The sequence below is a fragment of the Paramormyrops kingsleyae genome, chromosome 6 (genome assembly GCF_048594095.1).
Source record: "Paramormyrops kingsleyae isolate MSU_618 chromosome 6, PKINGS_0.4, whole genome shotgun sequence".
NCBI lineage: Eukaryota > Metazoa > Chordata > Actinopteri > Osteoglossiformes > Mormyridae > Paramormyrops > Paramormyrops kingsleyae.
In genome coordinates, this window is record NC_132802.1 from 13,826,426 (window position 1) to 13,847,398 (window position 20,973).

General features: G+C 47.3%; 1 protein-coding gene across 1 annotated transcript in view; it reads right to left on the reverse strand.

The window, feature by feature from the left end:
* Positions 1 to 163: 163 nt before the first annotated feature.
* Positions 164 to 20,973, reverse strand: part of LOC111855726 (uncharacterized) — a 36,839-nt gene continuing 16,029 nt past the window's right edge. The window contains exons 5-22 of the mRNA XM_023834989.2: positions 20,890 to 20,937; positions 19,519 to 19,637; positions 16,711 to 16,858; positions 16,321 to 16,451; positions 15,147 to 15,273; positions 14,912 to 14,947; positions 14,692 to 14,813; positions 14,060 to 14,186; positions 8,366 to 8,511; positions 7,864 to 7,990; positions 7,187 to 7,219; positions 6,707 to 6,816; positions 6,367 to 6,493; positions 6,089 to 6,216; positions 4,461 to 4,584; positions 2,839 to 2,997; positions 2,279 to 2,438; positions 164 to 1,079 (exon numbers count right to left, since the gene is read on the reverse strand). Coding sequence (XP_023690757.2) covers positions 991 to 1,079; positions 2,279 to 2,438; positions 2,839 to 2,997; positions 4,461 to 4,584; positions 6,089 to 6,216; positions 6,367 to 6,493; positions 6,707 to 6,816; positions 7,187 to 7,219; positions 7,864 to 7,990; positions 8,366 to 8,511; positions 14,060 to 14,186; positions 14,692 to 14,813; positions 14,912 to 14,947; positions 15,147 to 15,273; positions 16,321 to 16,451; positions 16,711 to 16,858; positions 19,519 to 19,637; positions 20,890 to 20,937 — 2,061 coding nt within the window. The 3' untranslated portion in view covers positions 164 to 990. The remainder of the gene's footprint in view (positions 1,080 to 2,278; positions 2,439 to 2,838; positions 2,998 to 4,460; positions 4,585 to 6,088; positions 6,217 to 6,366; positions 6,494 to 6,706; positions 6,817 to 7,186; positions 7,220 to 7,863; positions 7,991 to 8,365; positions 8,512 to 14,059; positions 14,187 to 14,691; positions 14,814 to 14,911; positions 14,948 to 15,146; positions 15,274 to 16,320; positions 16,452 to 16,710; positions 16,859 to 19,518; positions 19,638 to 20,889; positions 20,938 to 20,973) is intronic.

Here is a 20,973-nt window from a genome sequence, read left to right on the forward strand (position 1 = left end):
ACAACTAGTACATAATGAATCTACTGCACTGTACTTGAGAGTAGGACTATCTATTATTAACCTAATTGTATCATTTTAAAAATTACTGCTAAGGTGAAAAACAAAGTGTGCTGTGTTTTGTTTTGTGGTCTTCAGCTACAAATAATCACTCCAAAACAACACCTTGGTATTTCATCACTTTAATTACATTTTTAAAAATTGTACTCTTAATTGCACAAATTAATATTTCACACATACTGTACATTTCTATAGACAATCACGTATTGAGATACTCCTGATCTGTGCCTGAATATAATTTTTTGTTTTTTTATTATGTATTTTTAAATCCAGTGAAATGACCTGAAAATGCGTATCTGCCAGTAAGATGTCTTGGGTTTACAGGGAACTGAAATGCTGTTTTTCCCCCCTAAGGCCCCTACAAGACACAGATTTCTGCATATTCTAGACGGATAAGGACACGCGCTAAATGTGGGACGGTAGCTTATCACTCCTCGAATCGTGGGTGGGACTTCTTCGTGGCGACAGGCCTCCCCGAGGGTGAAAACGTCCGTGAGTCTCGGGTAGTGCAAACGACATCCTGCTGTAACGCAGAAAGGAAGCGGGAAGAGACTCGGCGCTGTGCCGCATGGGGCAGCCACTCGGAGGTGCTGTTTTGCCTTTTTTTTTTTATTTTTTTTTTTTGGTTTTGAGTCCATCACTCCTTCCATTTGGGGTTTTGCCTGGACAGATAGAGATATACCCCCCCCCCCCCTTTAAATAAAATGTGCAGTTTTAGACGCTGGACTCTTAAACGTACACTTTACCGTGACCTGAGATTATACAGAGGATAGATGAGATTTACAGGAAAGCCCCTTGCTTCTGGAGTTTTCTGCAGGGGGGTGGGGTGGGGGCTGCAGCTAGTCGGTGGTGTGGCCTCCTCCAGGCCCCTTGCACTAGACAGCTGTTTTCAGCAGGGAGCAGTGTCAATCTCTTGGCCCCAGTGCTCCCAATTCACACCACCTCTATGTCCCAGTACTGCATCTCCCGATCGGCCGTGAAGTCACTGGTGACCAGATGGTCCCCGTCGAGCTCACTTCCTCCTGCCAATAGGAGAGAAGGATCCTTCAGAAACAGCATCATCATGATGGCACTAAATGTGAGCCAATTGGTCCAGACGCAGTGAGTAGAAACGAGCACTGCAGTGCGGTACAGGCTTCTACTACGCCTAGTAATCAGCAAGTACAGATGTTTCAGGGGGTGACACAGTGGCTCAGTGCACTGTTGCCTCATGTCTCCAGCACTGGGGATCTGAATCAGTTCCCTCTAAATTTCCCGTAGCGTATGATCGTGAGTGTGTCTCCTGTGATGGATCTCATCCAGGGTGGACCCAGTACTATGCCCTATGCCAGGCCCCCTGTGACCACAATCAGGATAGAAGATAGACGGCGGTCACTTTAAAATGTGACACTGACAGTTTAATTGTGTAACTGTCAGCTTCTGTAGAAAGCAGTCTCTGTTCGTGACTTCCTCTTTAACATAACCCATCGCCTTGAATTTCTGCTGCAGCGAACCACACCCACCTAACCCAAATTATTTTTTAAAAAACATAATGATCGGTACAAAAACAGTAGGAATCTGGCAACACTGTTTGGACCCCTAATTCAGTGCTCCTCAGCCCTGTCCTTGGGGACTCCCACATAGGGAGCTGGGAGGGAGCGAAAACATGGACTGTCTACATCCCCAAGGACAGACGTAAGAAACGCTGTCCTAATTAGCAAAAGTGAAAACTTTTGGGCCATGTGGACAGAATGCTGGTTTTCACCACTAGGTGGACTCACTCAGCCACACTGATCATCTGTCTTTGAGAGAATTTGAAACTGAACTGTTATTTCTTGCAGTTTTCTTAAAGCATCCATTTATATATATATATATATATATATATATATAAAAAAAATGTTTTGATGACAAGACGTCCTGAATTCAATTTACTCTGCTAGCTGCAAATGGCATGAAAATACATAAGAACGATAAACAGAAATCACTGGTTATAAACATCAGCCCTGTATTTTACACATTTTACCAGATGTTTTTATCCAAAGTGACAGCTTTTTTTTTTTTTAATAAGCCGCATCAGACAGTCCCAGGAGCAATTGGGGTCTAGCTCTGGGGCCCAGTGGTGACATCATTCTGCTGACCCTGGGATTTGAACCAGCAACCTTTCCAATCATGGACACAGCATCCTAATCCACTGGACCAAATACCTTACCGGTAGCCCCCAAGACCACCCTGTGAGGCTCACCCTTGATGTCCAGGACGAGGTTATGGTCAAGATGGGAGGAGATGGTTCCGTTCTCATTAAGGCTCCACTTCTGGTGCTGCCAGCCAAGTTGGGGCCACAGAGCCACTCGGGCTCCCGGTGACGCCTTCCCACCAACCACAGACAGACACATTTTCCCGACCTACAGAAGCAGCATGTGGCCAAAAATAATAAACCTTCTCAGTAAATAACTAAATACTATCACTACTCAGTTTTAACCTGACCTTTAACCTTTTAACCTGACCCTTGATCCATTTTGTTTATGTACTTTGTATTTATAAATTGTAAACTTATATAAGTTGAAAAACAAAAACCACAGCAAGACACATAGGGCAGTCAAAGACAGCAGCTGCACTAAGGTTCTGATTGGATCTTCACTATAAATAGCAGCAAATTACAGCAGGGGTCTATTTTGGGCGCACTGAGTGTTTGGAGGGAAACGACAGAGCGATTAAGGGAGGATTGAAACATGGCTGCACCTAGGTATACGGCTCAGGCCATCTCAGCTCTTCCTTGGCCTCAAACCCAAGTGAGACTCTTACCTTAGACTTGAGCATCCCAGCGGTGAAGACCCAGAGCTGGGTGTCCAGGCCACAGGCGGGACTGAGGGACGCGGTAAAGGGAGCCGGCCCAGTAAATGCGCCCTCTGCTGTCAGCACAGAGCTGTGGGCGCGGTTTCTGAGCCGGACATACATCTTGGGCTAAAGAGGGAGAGTCACCAAAACGGTTGGCTTCACGATCCATGGTGTGTTACAGATTTTCAAACATGCAGTAGCTTGTTGTTTTAGGGGTATGATTCTGTGTGGGTTTAAATCCCAGATGAGCACCTGCTGGGTAAGTTGCCAGTTTGAATCTAGTGCTCACCTTGAACTAGACCCAAATGCTCAAGGGACAATCTGGCCATCCTTCCTCAAATAATCTATACTGCTTTGGACAAAAGCTTCTGCTAAATAAGTGAAAATGCGTGACACCGTTCAGCTATTCTTAAAAACGAAATTCTGCTGTTGGGGATTTGTGGGGGTTACTTCAATCACCACAAAAAAAAGTGTCATTTTTCCTGAAAGCAGAGGGAACCGTGCCCCCCCTTGTGGCAGCATGGTGAGCTGGTGCCCCCTACGCTTTCGGCAGAGTGTAAAGCACCGCGTCCCCATTCCAGCTGCGGCCTCATTGCCGGCTGGGATCTACACCGCTTGTCAAAGACATGCTTGCAGCAGGGTCTTGTTTACCACCGACAAATATAAATATCTTTCTGGGAAGCCCGCTTATATCGCCGCCCCGCAGGCCAATCCCACGCGCACGGATTTCAGCATTCTGATCCATGGTAACGAGCCGGGCCCCGCAATTTCAGGCCCAGCGGTGTGACTGGGGGAGAGAGATAAGGCTGAACCTCCCGGCGGAAACAGGCTCACACGCAGACACGTGCATGAAATGCGGAAATAAATAAATAAACACAGCCATATTTGTGCAGACGAGGCACGGAAAAGACCGGCGATGGATGCCACAGCTCCCACTCCGCCTAGTTTCTATGGTCCAGCCTGTTCTAGCCACGGAAATGGGGAGCTGTGCAAGACAATGAGCGAGACTGGGGCACTGGGTCCAGCTGAAAGCTGATTGGTCCCCAGAGTGCCCCCTGCCCTGTCACCCACTGATTCAAAATATATCATTGGCTCATGATAACGTTGGAATCTCTGTATGAATTATGGCCCCTCTTATGCCCCCCACCTTAAAATAAATCTCTGAATCGCCCCTGGGGAGCGGGAAGCTTTGACTGCCCAGTTTCCATGAGCCAGGATTTTGGGTCCGTTCTGGAGGCTCTGACCTGGGTTTGCTTCCTGCTCATGGTTTGGCAGACTGACCTCTGACCCAGATCCGTCTGCGCTGGCAGTAAAGCTGGGTGCGCAGACGATCAGAGCAAACGCAGGGTGACTAACACCGAACAACACGGTGTGACGTAGAGCCGGTTAAACACACAGCACACCCCCCTCCGTATCACCCTGCAGAGGCCGACGTTTAAAAAGCCACCGCCAGAGGACATATTTTTAGTCCCACTTCTTGTTTCCTCCAAGCACAGATACTGTCAGCAGTAGAGCGGCGTGGTGTGGCGGGGGCCGCTCAGCAAAGAGTCAGGACACCTTTCTGTGTGGGCTGGGGGGGGGGCTCCTACCTGTCTCAGCACATGCAGGGAGCCCACGGTGTCCCAGCCACTGTCCCGCCCCCATGAGGGGATATCCCCGGGACGCAGGAGCATCTGGCGGCCCTTGAAGCCGGCGTACTCGTATACCACCCACCTGGGGAGGGGGGACACGGTCACGGATACCTGGAAACGGGGGCTCCCATCCAAAGGCGGGGCATGAGGCACAGAACTCCCACAAAGGGATACTTCACACATAAAAAAAAGACTTTCATACCAACTCCTCATTTTTCATGTTTTTGGTCATTTGAATAATTGTAATGTACTGTTATTATTAATCGTGATGTTTATAACCAACCTGTGTAGCCAAAGGCAAGTTATGCAAATGAAAATCAGTAATCAGTTAAATTACTAGTTACTTCAATTAAAAATTGGTTCAGTTAGTCTACCAATTACTACATATAAAAGTAGTTACTAGGGAAAGTAACTTACATACTCAGACAGCACACATACGTCACTGGAATGTTGGTTGGAGATCGGAATGTTGTTAAATGTTCGCATTCCATTTAGGGCAATTTGGAATATTTAAATTATTACAGAAGCTAATCTGTATTTCAGCGAGCACATTTCTATTAGGTTTATGGTTACCATTTCTGTCATGTTGTCAATATTTAAAATAATAAACGTATAACTTTTAATCAGTTAAATTGTTTGTGTGACATATGGTTTTTGAATGCAGTACGCCTACATTCAAGGTAAGCAGAACAAACCTACTCTATAGTATATAAGGCCTAGGACAGGGGTGCCCAAATCCAGTCCTGGGGGGCCGCAGCCCTGCACATCCCCTCATTTAACACACCTGATTCAACTCCTTGTGCTAATTACCACACAGCTCTTGAGCTGAATCATTTATGGTGGAACAGGGAAAGAACTAAATTACACAGGGCTCCGGCCCCCCAGGACTGGAGTTGGGCAGCCCTGATCTAGAACAAACCTATTGTGGGTGAAACAACCTAATCGGGAAAAATAACAGTAGGCTAAATATTGCATAGTGATCTCAATGATATTGTGTCGCTGTTGAAATACATCACACAGACATTGGGAGAATGTCGAATCAACATTCAGTAGCAACGTTTCTGTGACATGGAGATGCTTTGCAATTGGTTTTCAAGCATCGCGGAAAAATCGTGCCAATGCACGTGTGGTCTGGGTAGTTATACTAGTTTAGTGTTGCTGCTGTGACACAGTGTGAAACAACTGTCAAATTTTATCTATCACTGTACCTAATATCGCTCATTCATCGTGCATACGGTATGGTCGTATGACGTTAGATCATTAACAGAATATTAGGGGAATAGGCTGCATTTGTCCTTTAATATTTTCACACAAGATAAAAGTAACAAGTAATGAGCCCATTTACATTTCAGTACATTTAATTGCGCTAATTGAAAAGGTAGTTACATTACTCTTTACGGCCAAAAGTAGTCCAATTACAGTGATGCATTACTTTGTAACGTGTTACAACCAACACTGTGGACAATAAAGATTATTATTATTATTATTATTATTATTATTACGAAGAAGAAGAAGAAGAAGAAGAAATCTACCTACAGGCCGAAATTCCTGAGTTGCTAAGCAGTTGTCAGACGGGGTCGACTCACGTTCCACTGTTGACCCGGACGGACTGAGTGAAGAAGCCGTCCAGACGTTCCATGGACGTCACGGCAACCATCTCCAGGCCCTCGAAGGAATCCAGGGAATAGAGGCTGATGGATGGATCTGAGAAGCTCTGCAGAGCGCAGAGAGAAACGGTTAGGGAGCTCCACCTTCTTACAGAAAAGGGGACAGATGTTGGCAGGACACATCTGCCTCACTGCAGCGATGATGATGATGATGATGATGATGGCCATGGAGCAGACAGCAGTTCAGAGCGACTCACATATGGAACGGGCTTCAGAGACTTGATGGACGTGGTCACGGAGCCACAGGAAATGAGGTCAGGGTAAAAGCCCTCCCCCAGGACAAACTGGTTTCCGGAACACCCCTCCTCGTCGAAGAGAATCCAGCTGTGGATATCATCCCCACAGAAGCCCGTCAATTATGTCATTTAAAAAGAAAAGAAAAAAAAATGACTAAGAGCCCCAGTTCCGACAGAGAGAACACGGTGGACTGGGCCAAATAAACAACAATCCATCATGGTGCAGCGCGCTGCTGGAGTCGGCATTTTGGGTGGGGGCATCCCGGTGACACCACACTTGGGGGCCGGGGACTCTGCCCACCTGCCTCTGATCACCCTGAAGGACATGGCAGCCTGGGGGGGCAGGGTCACTTCCTCGTGCTCGTACTCCCGGCTCTCCCCCCGGCACTGGGGCTGGCTGTATGCCCGGATCTGCAGCGGGAAAGTGCAGGAGGTTCTTCACGCATGTTCTCAATGCTGTTTATAAAATGCACGTCAGCCCACGAAACTCAGCAATGCCCCCCCCCCCCCCAACCACCAGTCTTTTGTTCCACTATAATTTGTCTTCGCAGCTCATCCAGAACTTTCTGTAAAAAGCACATGCTAATAAGATTACCAGCTCACCCAGTAAAAAAGAAAAACATGCCATAACACCCAAGACATATTCCTGTGAACATGCAAAAGTGTCGGCCAGATAAATAAATGTAAATTACGCCAATTTTGGTCTTTTTGTAAAATGGTTACGACCATTAATAAACACCCTGTCCCTGAGATATGAATTTATCACCGATTTAAATCTTACCAGAAATGAGGGTTCCCCACTGGACCAGAGCTCCTGCAATAACACAGAGGGGGGGGGGGGGATGGAAGCACACATAATTCCCGGTGTGACACTCTCAGGATACGGAAAAGGTCTCCCTAGCCAAGGAACAGCATCCCCAAAGAAGCAAACACCCGCTGGATATGTCCAGCTTCACTCAAAACCTGTTTGACGGAGGTTCAATTAAAGCACAAGAGGCCTAAAGCCTGGAATACACCGGGCCGATTTTCGGGCATCGATATCTGTGGAGCCGTCGATGACAGGCGGTGGCTGCCTGCCGTGCTGGTGCGTGCGGCACGGTTGCTCCCTGTTTGTGCCATTTTGATCGGTTTAGCATGCTGAATCTGCATTGAAGCTAGCTGGTCAAACTGAGCTTTCTGATTGGGCTGTAAATCGACAGTCACCTCTAGTCGTGCTGGTGTGTTCCAATGAAAATTTACACAGCCGACGGGAGGGGATGGGAACAGATGGTTCGTAGGCCTTGATTGGTGTGACTTCTTACCCAGCTAAGAGGTCTAAGAAAAGGTTCATTTAAAAGCTGGGTGACACCATGTGGCCTCTCTAAGGGCCACCCCCACTTCCTGATGTGGACTGTTCTGTTGGCTGGGTAAAGGCCTAAATCAGACGAGTACACAGTAAGGAGATGGGGGGGGACTCACCTGACGTATTGGCCGGATGGACAAGGCGGTGCCACTGACGCCTCCCCAGTTCAGAGTGCCTGTGTAGGTGCCCTTCTCCAGGACGTGCTGTTCTCCACAGAAGAATCGCTTACTGTACGCCACCCATCTGTAACCCGAGCACATTGCTGATCACCGGGCGGCTCCGGTTTCCCTGCAGTGCTCCCACCCTGGGACAGACACTCGGTGTTCCGACAGACCCTGGCTGGCTTTACGATATATGGATTCCGGTTTCATGGTACGGAGGTAAATGGTTACGTGTCACGGTCACTAGCTCTCGAAAATATAGGGTGAAACCCGAAAAAAAACAGGCTGGGAGAGTTGGGTGGGTGTGTTTGTAGATGGAGAGAGGAGCTGTGCTGTGGTTTTCGGGGGGGGTTAGGGGGGTGTCGGATGGCCACCCAGCCTTGGTTCTGTTAGCTTTGCAGTGACCCCAGCTGGGCTCCAAAATTCCAAGCGATAAGCCAGGACTTTCAGCACTCACAGTCCGCTAACGACGCAGAAGGATGTGGTCCCCCTGGCTGGACCCACTGCCTCGAGGTCCGGGACGTCAGAGTCCACGATGTTCATCTCCATGGCACTGGGAACATCAAGCCCCTTCCGCAGCGAGACAGAGGGCTCGATGAAGTCCTGCGGACACACCAATCGCAGGGATTATTTGGGTACAGCCTGTCTGAAATGCTCCGATTGACAATGACGCGTCATTTATACAGAATTCCTGCCAGATGTGCGGTGACCAATTCAACAAGAATGAATAAGTGTCCCAGGTGTCTCAGCTTTAGATGAAGGTAGCCGAGGGTGTCTGAGGTGGGTGGGGGCAAGTGACACAGTCACTACTATCACCTTGGTCCTAGTCCTGATCATATAAAATTAATCCACAGTTACACCACAGGACTTAAAGAAAGATGCCATCCCAAAGTGACAATATTACCAAAAACAAGGTGCAGTTTTCACAGCTAAAACTGCGACATAACTACCAAACTTAACAACACATCAGCGAATTATTTAGCTAACCACTATAAGTCTGATGAAGAAAAAACAATGATTAAAGCCTTCCTGAATAACGTAACTCTCCTAAAATTAGATTGTGAACAAATCATACATTGGATGCCCCGTTGGCAAAAGTATGTGAGGGAATGATTAATAAAATGTGAAATAATAAATCTCCAGTTTCTTCTTTAAACATTTCTGATCAAATATTTGACCACTATTTACTAAAAGATACTTTATTTGCTGTGAATACGAGTACAGGCTTACATTTCCACATATCCCATCATGCTCTCTGGTGAGACGCACAGACACAGGTGAGAGCAAAGCTCTGGGGTCAGAGCACCGAGTCAGGCATTTATCTGGCTCACTGGGAGCGCTTTTTGGGGTTACGGTCCTCGCTCAGCAGCCAAATGGTGATATGATCACTCTGCCAGCCTTGGGACCCGAACTGGCTACCTTCCAGATACGAGCATGGATTCCTAACCCACACCCGCCCTGTAAACTACAGAAACAGAAATAAAAGCCTGGTAACTTGTTCCCCCACATGCGAGTATGACCTCAGTACCGAAGAACAAATCCTCTGTTCAAGCTACCGCCCAGTATTATTAATCAAAGTAGAAGTAATTAGCAATCCGGCTCGACTGTCGTCTCAGATTCCATCCGACCACACCGGACTGACTTTATTAAAAGGTAGATGCTCCTGAAACAACACACGTCTATTAAACCTCCTGCAAAACAGAGCAACATAAATACTATTACAGTATTGAAGGATGCAGATGAAGCACATAATCTGTCTGTTTTTGGGACAAATTTGGGCGCTGGATTGCAGAAGCCACACCTTCCATTCACTATAGCGAACATCACCTGGGCGCTGAGATCTCGTCCAAGAAACAGAAAACAACTTACATTTACATTTATTTTATTTAGCAGAAGCTTTTGTGCAAAGCAACATACAGGTGAGGGAAAATGGCACTTTATAAACGTACGGATGTCAAGGAGTCGATTCGGCATAAGAGCAGCTATGCTGAGCTTCCAGCGAAGGCCCAGGTGTGAGTGTAAGCAGAACTGGAGCAGGAGCTACACAACATCTTCCAAACAAAGCAACAGTTCAGGGAGGATGGAGGGCTGTAGGGTAATAGAGGTATTCCTGGAACAGATGGGACCTGCAGGGTTTCTTAAATGGCTAGTTGAACCTTCCATAGTCTTATTGGACATCCTGCGACCGTCAGAATAACTAGATTACACGTGGTCAATTATTTACTTGCAATGACTCTAGCACATCCCACCACAAATTGCTTTAATAGATTGGACAGCTTAACCACAAAATTACCCTGAAGAACTGGAAAAAACACATAATAAATTATCAAGATAACAATAACATCAAAATTACAGAGCATGAACAGCACCAAACTTTCTCTATTACTCTTTAGCAAACAAATGGACACATGGAAACCAGTATCACATGTAAAGATATAAATATTCATGATCTATCTTTCATGTCTCTGTAAAGAACATCATAAACTTTAATTACACTATTATGACAACTCTGAGAGCCTGGAAATCTAACACACTAGCAAACCCAGACTTTACGATGAATAAATCTGAACTTATGGTCGATTAATGGAAGAAGCAGGTAAACGCCTGGCACTCAGACACAGCATCTCATCAGAACCTAACCCTACACTTAGGGGGAGCCCTGGATCACGCAGTCATCCAGTAATCCATCGAAAAAACAAAGATTGACCATCTTTGACAATGGTGAAGAACACATTTTACCAGAAAACCAAGCAGCCTCATGTAACAACAAAATTCAGCCTTCAAACACATGAGCTGCTCACAGAAATATGATAATAATGCACTTTCATTTACTTTCGCGTTACGGGAGGGGGGGACCTTTATTAATATCACCAATATTATGTTTTTATCCATCCAACCATCTTCTAGTCACTTCTCCTGGTCAGGGCTCTCTCATATCCCATCATGCTCTCCATGAGACACAGAGACACATATACAGGTGAGAGCCACAGTGCAGAGTCAGCCAGTGTACAGCTCCCATGGAGCAATGAGAGTTAAGGGCCTCATTCAAGGGCCCGACAGAGGCATCAGCCACATACCACCCCCCATCCATCCATCCATCCATCACCGTAACCACTTAATACCAACTGGGGTTGTGGGGGAGACCAGAGCCTATCCCGGCAACAAGGGGGGCAGGCGGGAACCAACCCTGGGCAGATGCCAACACACCGCAGGGTGCACACACTCACACGCACACACACTCACACGCACACACACTCACACGCACACACACACACACGCACACTCACACGCACACAGGGCCAATTCAGACTCGCCAATCAATCCGCCCTGCATGCTTTTGGACCGTGGGAGGAAACCAGAGCCCCCGGCGGAAACCCACGCGAACACGGGGAGAGCATGTGACCTCCACACAGGAAGGACCCGGGACACCCCCCCCCCTATATGCTGAAACTGAAAAACATGAAGAATACTGGTCAACAAATTTTGACCTTTTTTGCTCAAAACTTTACAGTATTGTTTATGCTGAATTCAAATATCTAATCAGAATTTAGACATGATTTCGAGTGACACACAATTAAACCTTATGTTATATGTATATTTATTAGAGATGCACAGATTGTATCGGCCAACTATGAGTATCAGCCGACGGTTAAAAGAGAGCTGATATTTACCACAGATAAAGTGGTGACCCATACTGCTTTGCACACACGCCTACTAAACAGCCAGAAAAATGTCTGCTGTGTGCAATTTATTTTAATGATAGTGAAAATGACATTAGAAATGTATTTTGCAAACATAGCTCTGCTTCACAAGGAAGATCTATTAATAAACACTTCAACATCACCAACTTGACTGCTCACCTTAAGGTGTCAGAGTTCATGGAAAACAAATCCTGTCGAATAAAGAAAGCTGCAGTGCTGCCGAATTTCAGTAACGCAAGCGTTTGATAGCAAAAGAAAAATTCCATGCAGACAGTGGAAAATCAAAAGATATTACTCCTGAAATTATCACACTCGATCAGCCCTTCTCTGTTATAAATGTTAGACATATATAAGATGCATACACCTTATATACATGTTATAAAACATAGTGCTCTGGGACTGTAGTTCTATGCCAGAGTTGGTGTTTTTTTACCAAAAAATAAATACATTTTTAATTTATTTGGGTGGAGTGTCCCTTTAAGCTTATTTAAGCAGAACCTCCCAAACAATCGGTACTGGTATAAGTGTCAGTTTTCGAAATAATCAGGTATCGGAATCAGCCAGAATTTTCCTTACTGGTGTATCTCTAATATTTATAGTATATGTGCCTGATGGAGGTTACTCATCATAAAGGCAGAAGAGTATGATTTCCTGCTGTACTTGGCCTCAGGAACGTTCCTCTCAAGGGTCCAGCAGAAGTCGGCCAGCATACTGGGAAGCCACTTTCCTTCCATATCAGAGAGAGAGAGCAGGACTCTGTCTCAACATGTCCAAACACGTCACAGCTTGTAAACTCGGGCAAAACAGACTTACAGGACTCTGCACCCTTCTGTAAAGTCCTAAAAATGTTCAGAAACAGAAATAAAATCATTTTACTCATTCCCATATATTCTTATTAAGGAATTATATAACAAAAAGGTTGAAAATTGCATCACTGAAAATCACTTTAGGTGAGAGGAAAGTTCTGAGCGCATTTCTTACATCAGCATTAAAAAGTACATAAAGGACACCCCCTTCGCTGCTCCGAGAAAAAAATCTTTGTTGACCAGTGTCATGTGAAATACCCGTGTTGTAAAAATTTTACAATAATTATAACAAAAATGATTCTCAAAAGCTTATGTGATGTGAAAAATTTGAAATTATTTCTGTAAAATTTCAGCATCACAAAATCAAAAATTATAACGGAAACAAAAACCTCGTAAACCACTGATATCGGTAACCTTTCTCCCTCTCCATGTCGGCATCGTTTATCTTGGCTGCTGTGTCCTTTGTTTCATTCCAGACTGATAGTACTTTTTTGCCAAAATGAAGCTCTTTTCCCTTGCAGCCCTCAGAAAACACCCCCAAGGTCGCGATGCCCGTGCCCGGCAGGGCCTTCCCAGGACCCAAAACCTGCTTTGCCTCCCCAGTTTGTGTTCTCTTCGTGCCAGTACATAAATGGCTCTTGTTGTCAATAATCCTCGTAATTTTCTTAATCCAGTCCTCAATTACAGTCACCCTCCCTGCTTCCAGTCAGCTGGGTCCGTCCCATCAGACTCTAAGATCCCTAATCACCCCTGAACTGCATTCCTGCTCGTCTCAACCAGTCAACACTCATGGACTAAAGCATAATTTCGACATGTTGACCTGAAATTAAAGGATTTTGACGAGCTGTCAGGGAGAAGATTTTAGAAAAATGGCTGCCAAGTTCTGGGAATTACATTCCTGGCCGAGATCAAATATCTAGTTTCAGACACAGGGAGGAAACAAAAACGTAACAATAATAATTTTCATTATTGTTACAAAAAACCCAAACACAGTTCAACCATTCACCCCCCCCCATTAATTCCATTTAAATTGGAATTGGGGCTGAAGTTTAAGTAAAAACAAAGAAGGTTCCTGGAATCCTGCCCCCAGAATCCGGAGACTTGTTTACATCCCGAGTGCGATGAGAGCTGCGACATGGGCTTAGCTTGGCCTTCCACCCACGAAGCTCGCCTGCTCTCTGAAAACAGGGTCATGGCAGCAGGCTAATGCAACACCCTCCCCCCCCCCCACCCCAAAAACTTTTCAGCCGAGACAGGCATTTTACAGCTTTAGTCACAAAGCTTTATCTGCCATTTGTACAAGTAGGAGAGCTGGTGCCTCAGAAATGTGTTCCATTTTCACATCCCATCTTTCTGTCCTCGCAGATATAGAGGAGAGCGATGCCTGGGGTCAGAGCTCAGCCTCTTATCTGCTGCCCCTGGGCATTTTCAAGGGGGTAAGGACCTTACTCAAGAGCCCAATGGAAATGTTCCTACTTTTCTGAGCATGGGATTCAAACTGGTAACCTTCTGATCGCAGGCAAAGAGCCCAAACCCGCAGTCACACACCACTTCCTGTTCTCACAAACTTGGAAGCATGTCTTAATTGTTTTTTTGGGGGGGGGGCAACGTAATGAGCATTAGTACAATGTGTAGAGTACTTACCCCTTGTAGGACATGGAAGGAGCGAAGAGCATGACGAGGGAGGCCGAGATCCTGGAAGCCGCTGTGTTCACCCTCTTCCAGCAGATACTGCCGCCCTCTGTAACCCTCCTCTGAGTAGCCCACCCACCTGTCAAAGAAACAGGGGTCAAAGGTCAAACACGGCACCGCACATAACAGTGAATCAAGAAACAACCTCGTCGGGCTATAGGTCACCAAAACATGCCAGCACTTCCAAACCGGCTAAGATCTGCAACTTTTCCGGGGGGGGTGGGTGTGAGGGGGAGACATGCCCTCATTTTTCATGGCATATTTGCAGAGGGAGGTAAATCTGTGTCTGAATGCCAGGCGGAACATTCCAGAGCGCTGAAGTGAGCTGGCCGAGAGTGAGATTGTGAAACAGCACACACTCGCACCTGAGAACAGGACCACGCCTCCGGTGGCTGCAAGCCCAGGAGACTGCAAGGGCATCTACAGGGCGCTACCACAGGCACCCCTCCCAGAAACAGCAAAGGGGGAGGAGGGGGTGGGAAAATACAGGCATCCCCACCCTCGCAATCCACCCCCACTAATGGGCTCCACGCACACATTCTGCGACCAGTGGACTGAGGAGGAGAAAGGCAGCGGCAGCTCACACTCCGCCAATGACTCGCAGCGACGCTGCCCCCTGTAGGCCTGGAAGACCCTCCAGACTGGGAACACTGGTGTCCAGCTCCGCCCTTTGTCCTTGGAAGCAGGGCTGCTCGTACACCACCATCTAGGCCAGGGGGAACAGGACAGGCTCATTAAACATCATTCAGGGCTGATGGGGTTTCTAATGGGAAGATGGTTTCACTCCTCCACCATTAGTCTGACCTTGGGATCCATGGGCTTCCGAACAGTCAAGCCTCCCTGTCAGCAGAAAAGAAGACGATTATTAGATCAGACCGTTCTGAGTTTTTGGGCAGACTCCTGGAAACCTTCCACAGCCTGCTTCTTTCAAAGAAATATGGAGCATGTTTGAATTCTTGTCCACACCCTTCTGATCTTTCCCGGCTATCATCCATCCCATCACATGAGCCCTAGAGAGGCCAACTTCCTCCCCCCCTACCATTCTCAGCGGACGCAGAGACCGGACGCGGTCGACCGGCCGTCCATGTGGACCCGGTGCCGGCGGCCGGCCCGCCTCCAGGACGGCGTAGCTTCCAGTGAAATCGACGGCGTCGTACGCCAGCCAGCTGCGGGGACAGAAATCCGAGTCACGCGGGCAGGCGACCAGCCGGGGGCAACGACGGTTTAAACAGACGGACCTATTTTAGGTAACTGAGGCTGGCGAATCCTGAGATCGGCACCAGCACCTTGGATTGTCTTAAAAAGCTGGTGCACCAACACTGTTTGCTTATAGGTGGAGGCATCTATTGCTTTAAAGCTGCAGTTTTTTCTCCCTGATTTTCCTCCCTGAAAAGAATGACTAAACCCTAGCTAGCCAATAATTTTCTACTACACAGACGCTTTAAAAAAAATAATAATTCATCCTACTACTCCTAGACTTGTGTTTCTGAACCTGGTCCCCGGGAACCCGCAGATTACATCCCAGGTAGCAAAAACAGGAGGGAGCGAAAACCTGTACTGTCTGGGGGTCGCCGAGGACCGGGTTCAGAAATACTGTCCTAAACAATGTTCAATAACTTAAATTAATATTCATAAAGGGAAGTGAGGACTGGAAAGTCCCAGGCAAGCCTAAGGCAGGGTTTGATTATTTAGGGGGGCAGGGTTTGATTATCTAAGGGTTTAATGGCTTTTTGCTTTGAGTTTCTGTGAGTTGTGAGTCATCAGGAAACCGCTCCAGCACTCGGGTTTCCGCAGAGTGGGACGGGGCCGTAAATCACACAGACCGACTCCTGACAGGACTGGCCGCCCCGCGTGAACGCTGCTTCAGTCTGGCACGGGAAGGGAACGCGGTGGACGGAAAGGACCCTTCCCAGCAGGTGTGACTTTGCACAGCAGTAGGGAGAGCGGCTAGGGTGAATATCCGGTGGTGGCTTTTAGGAATGAGCGATGAAATGCAGCCCGGCGCAGACCTCAAATCGGCACTGCTCGACGGTAAACAACGTGCTGAAAAAGCTTGAGTCAAGGCCACCCATTGTCCCACCGTGATGTCACGCCCCGCGCTGAAACTCGCTTCACAAGACTGCCATTGTTCCATTCCTCAAGTCCTCCGTTATCTAGGAAATGCGAGGAGCCAGCGACCCCCCCCCCCCCCGGTTACCGGTCAGAGCCCGTACCAGCCAGACTGGACGGCGAGACACGCCAGGTGGACCACGTCCCTGTTTCTCCCCAGGTCACAGGACTCGGAGCGGAGATGCTGTAGGACTCTGCCCTCCTGCCACATGCTGATTTCCGGGACATTGTCGTCCTGTAGAGAGACGGCCATACGGCTCACTACATTGGCCGGCTGACATGATGCACACGCCCCCCCCCCCAAAATGATACACATTTTTCTCCCCAAAATCCATTCAGTGCAGCCATAACCCATCAGACAGTTGGGGCCCAGTGCTAACTACCCCACCGCTAATGGTATGTAGCTTTGCATGCTGACAGAAGCCAACCCACAGTGTCAAAGGTTACTGATCCAGGTGAAGATCTGCATGTTCCCAGCCAGCTTGGAAGCATACCTTAACTGCTCTTCTGATGGATCCGATTGCAATGGCAGTGGGGCCATAGTCAGGGCTGCCGAGGCCTCCGGTGTGGGTCAGCACGGCCTCTCCCTCCTCCAGGGCGACACAGGATCCCCGGTACCCTGGTAAACGGTACAGCAGCCAGCTGCAACGTAAACACAGACACACGACCTGGTTTCATTACTGTCCCCGCTCTCAGCAGCAATAATGTCCTCTAAAGGAAGCCCTCTAAAAACCGCCGATCAGGCCGACCTCAGCTCTATAGAATCTCCGTCCACGGCTGCCACAGGAACTAGCAGGCGGAGAATCTGCCAGACAGCCAGGCTAAAAGAGGCGGGAACCGATCCCCCCTCGATCGTCGCTCGCCTGCAGAGCCGCGTCTCTTAAAATGTTAAGCTGCTCGCTCAAACCACTTAACGTGAGACAGACGGCGCCACAGGAAGCCGAACGAAAGCTCTCCGTTGCCCGCAGGGTCCAAAACACGGGTGACATGACACAACCTGTGGGTTTGTAGTTTAAAACGAGCTTGCGGAGGGCAAATGCAATGTGTGCCAAAAATGCCGTAACATCTAAGGACCAACTGTCTGTCAGTACAGCGTGCCATATTCAAGTTAATAATTGTCCCAATCTATAAATAATCTATCAAGACCTCTAGAAACTTTCTCTGAACCCAGAGGAGATGGACTATTGATTGGAAAGACAGGCTTCGGCCTAAAAGGTCTAGATTTACTAATTTAGTCTCTGAGCCAATTTTGACAGGATCGATATTTTGTTGAAGCGCTGAAAGGCCGGTGCAGGCAGATGCCCGTTGTTGGCATGGACCAAAGCTGCAACAACGATGGTTTAAAAAAAGCGATGGGGTGGTACCATGGAGACGCAGAGTTTAGATGTTTCCGGAAAACTGCTGCCCGGGAATCGGGATCTCAGATTGCCGCCAGTTGTGCTTCTAAGCCCCCGCTAGCCTGCAAGGCCCCCGGGTTTTACTTTCTGGCTTTCGTGTCGGACGTGAGTCTTTGAGAAGGGGGGGGGGGGGGGAGCTCCCATCAATAATGCAGCCGAGGGTGGCACTGGGGGCGAGGCCTTTGGGCACAAATGGACATGGGCATCCATTATACATGAAGCATTACATAACCCCCCCATAAAGAAAAGAATGACTTCCATCTTGTGTGAGTCACTCCACAAAAAAAAAGCTGTGCATGTATCACATGTTTGACAGAACAAAAGGCACAGGCTACCTGCCACTTAAATATAAACAGAACCCATAATGCTCAGTGAAGCCTGGGTCTGCATATTCCTACGACTGAAATCCTCGGCACTACTAAGTTCCGTTCTGAAATACAAAATGCCAAGGGATATTCTCTCCGCAACAACCCATCTTTTGTGTTTTTCAGGGGAAAATAAGCACCACAAAAAGCCAGCGTCGGCTCCTTAAGACTGACCTCAAGGCAAAAACTACAGGGGCGGTTTTTATTAAACAATCAAGCATTTTAATAACCCACTACGACTGCCAATTACCGAAATCAAACACGGGTGCCCCCCCGTCCCTCAAGCACCCTGTAAAGCTGTATTTCTTTTCCTACAAATGATAGCTCCCCCTACAGAAATCCCTCATTTAATCTTCTGAGCGGGCAGTAAATCAGACGAAAGACAGACGCAGCTTTCTGAGGAGAAAGACTCCTTCATTACTGTAAGAGAGCTTCTCAGCACGGAGGATGGCTGATTAAGCCACTCTGGACAAAAGCTGAGGCTTGTTTTAAATTGACCGAGGGCGACTGGTCATCTTTAAATCCCACAGAGGCAAACAGAGGTTACTGATGCACATTCCCAAGGTCAAATTTCCAAAAAAACAAGGACGCCTACTTTCATATCCCCACGGAGACGGAGGTCTCCCGGGCGACGGAGGCTCAGAAGCGCCGTGTTATTTTTAGCTTTAATCCCAGGTGATGTGTGCATCCGCGGAGTTGGGGCGCATTCGCTCGGCTCTCCAGTCGAGCAGCCCACAGTGAACCAGGCTGTGGTCAGACGTTTGCAATGCGGATAGGGCTAAGCTTTGATGAGCAGGGACTAGAGGGACCTCAAAACTGTGTGGGCCGGTCACTGTCTCCCCCCCAGACTCTGGAGGTATGAGGGGTCTTAACCAGACCCAGAATACATGCAACAGCGATCTGAATACCATAACAACAATATGTTTATTCACCATTTATACCAGTACATAAGAATGCTTTGGGTTTTCCCATCCAAAATCCCTCTCCAGTGAAAAAGACACATATACAAAGCTTAAAGTCAACCGCTTATCTGGTGACCCCAGAGTACTTGTTGGGGTCAAATGTGATATGATTACTTTGCCAACCATGGGATTCAAACCAGCAAGCTTCTGGTCAGAGGCACAAACTCCTAACCTACAGAGACATACACGGCTCCCTAAAACCACACACTACCGCTACCACCACCCTCAAACAACTGCGCATCATGGACTTAATAGATTCATTAAAAAATCCAATTTAAAAATCAGTCACTGGAGGATTGCGGTCACTTTGGATTTCAGTTTGGATGATTTAATTGCTTAGCAGACATTCTACAATGTCCAAAAATGGATGTTTACTGAATCTTTCTTAGGTACCTCAAACAAAGCGAGAATTGCAGTCTCCCACATGGCATTAAAGTTTATGAGCTTCACAAGTCCAGTCGAATAGCCACCATGTCAGAAAACGACCTACATCCGGAAGGTTCTCCTCCATTTGCAAAATGGGAAAACATCATGAAACAATAATACAGGGGCAGGAGGTGGTCTGAATGGACACTTACCAACCCCTCGCAATGCGGACAGAAGCTCCGTGGAGGAACAGCATCCCGGCCGTGGACTCTATGTCCGTGTGGAACACCCGCCCCTCCCCGCTGAAGGACACCTCACTGTAGATGTGAATCTTAAGGGGGAGAGAGATCGACATAAGATCAACCCCGACATCACAGTCACTACATGTGAACGACAGACACATAACCGCTCCAACAAAGGAGAGCAAACATCAGCAAAAATCCAGGTGCTGACAACAGCCGAAGTCCTTCTACTGCAGCTTTTAACTAAACTTAATAAAATATTCATCCATGGATCATGGAAAAGCATACAAACACTAACACTGAAACAGAAAGAGGGGGAGGACTGGCAGATGTGTGTCGACTAGTTCAGTTTGTGAGACATTGGTGACCTGGCATAAAAGCCACATCACACCGAGAGCCAGGGTACAGCCTAACTCCCCCCCCACACACACACACACCATGTCAAACCCCTGCCCCTCCCTTTACAAAACAACGTCCGCATGACCAGTGGCACTACCTGGGATAAGAAAATACATAATGCTTCAGGATTTCTTGTAACAGAAACATAAAAATCACACACATTTGGCCTCTGTAAGGGAAACCATGAAACCATGAAATCATGAGAAACTCCAGAAATCAGAGCTTTGTTTAGTGGAGCGCATGGTTTGTTTGAACACGTGAGGCCTTTTGTCCCCCTTCATACTGTAAGCAGAGGCTGGATAATGTACGCAGAACACAATAAGTTGTTTGTTCTGAGCTGTGTTTCCACTCTCCATCTCGCCTCAGCGGGGACGGTATGTCTGAGACCAAAATGCTACGGTATTAGCACCCTGGCTCTGGCCCCAGGAAGGCGGTGAAAAGTCACTGAAGTACACACACGTGTGCGGTGATCCCCGCAGTCTTACCCACACAGGGCAACAGGAAGCTACAAACAGGGTTGAGCATTTCAGGTCCAGTAGCTACAATTGCAGATCAGGATTTTTTTACCAATCAAGCTGAGCATAAAGAGGCACAGTCACAGAGTACTCAGCTGGTTGGTGGACACAAAATCATGGTCTGGATTTATAACTTCTGACCTGACCTGAAATGCCCAACACTGGCTACAAAAGAACTGTGTGGGGAATCACAAAAAGGTATTTGGCACTTTCACGGACCTTGAACTGCCAGGAAGAGAGTTGTCCTACTTTCTATAACTTGGCATTTTTATAAAACAAAGGGATATTGTCTAGCCAGCCTTGAGACTCTCCTCTGTTCAATTTAGTCTGAAGAACTTGTGAGATCCACATTCTTCAAATCAAGACAAAACTAGGAAACAGTTATATGGAATGCCAGACAATATGGAATTCATAACATAATTCTTACCTGCGTGGGTCTCGGGATGGCTTTCTGGGATTCCTCATTAATGACATTCTATAAAAAATGATAACCAGTCACAACCACAGCATG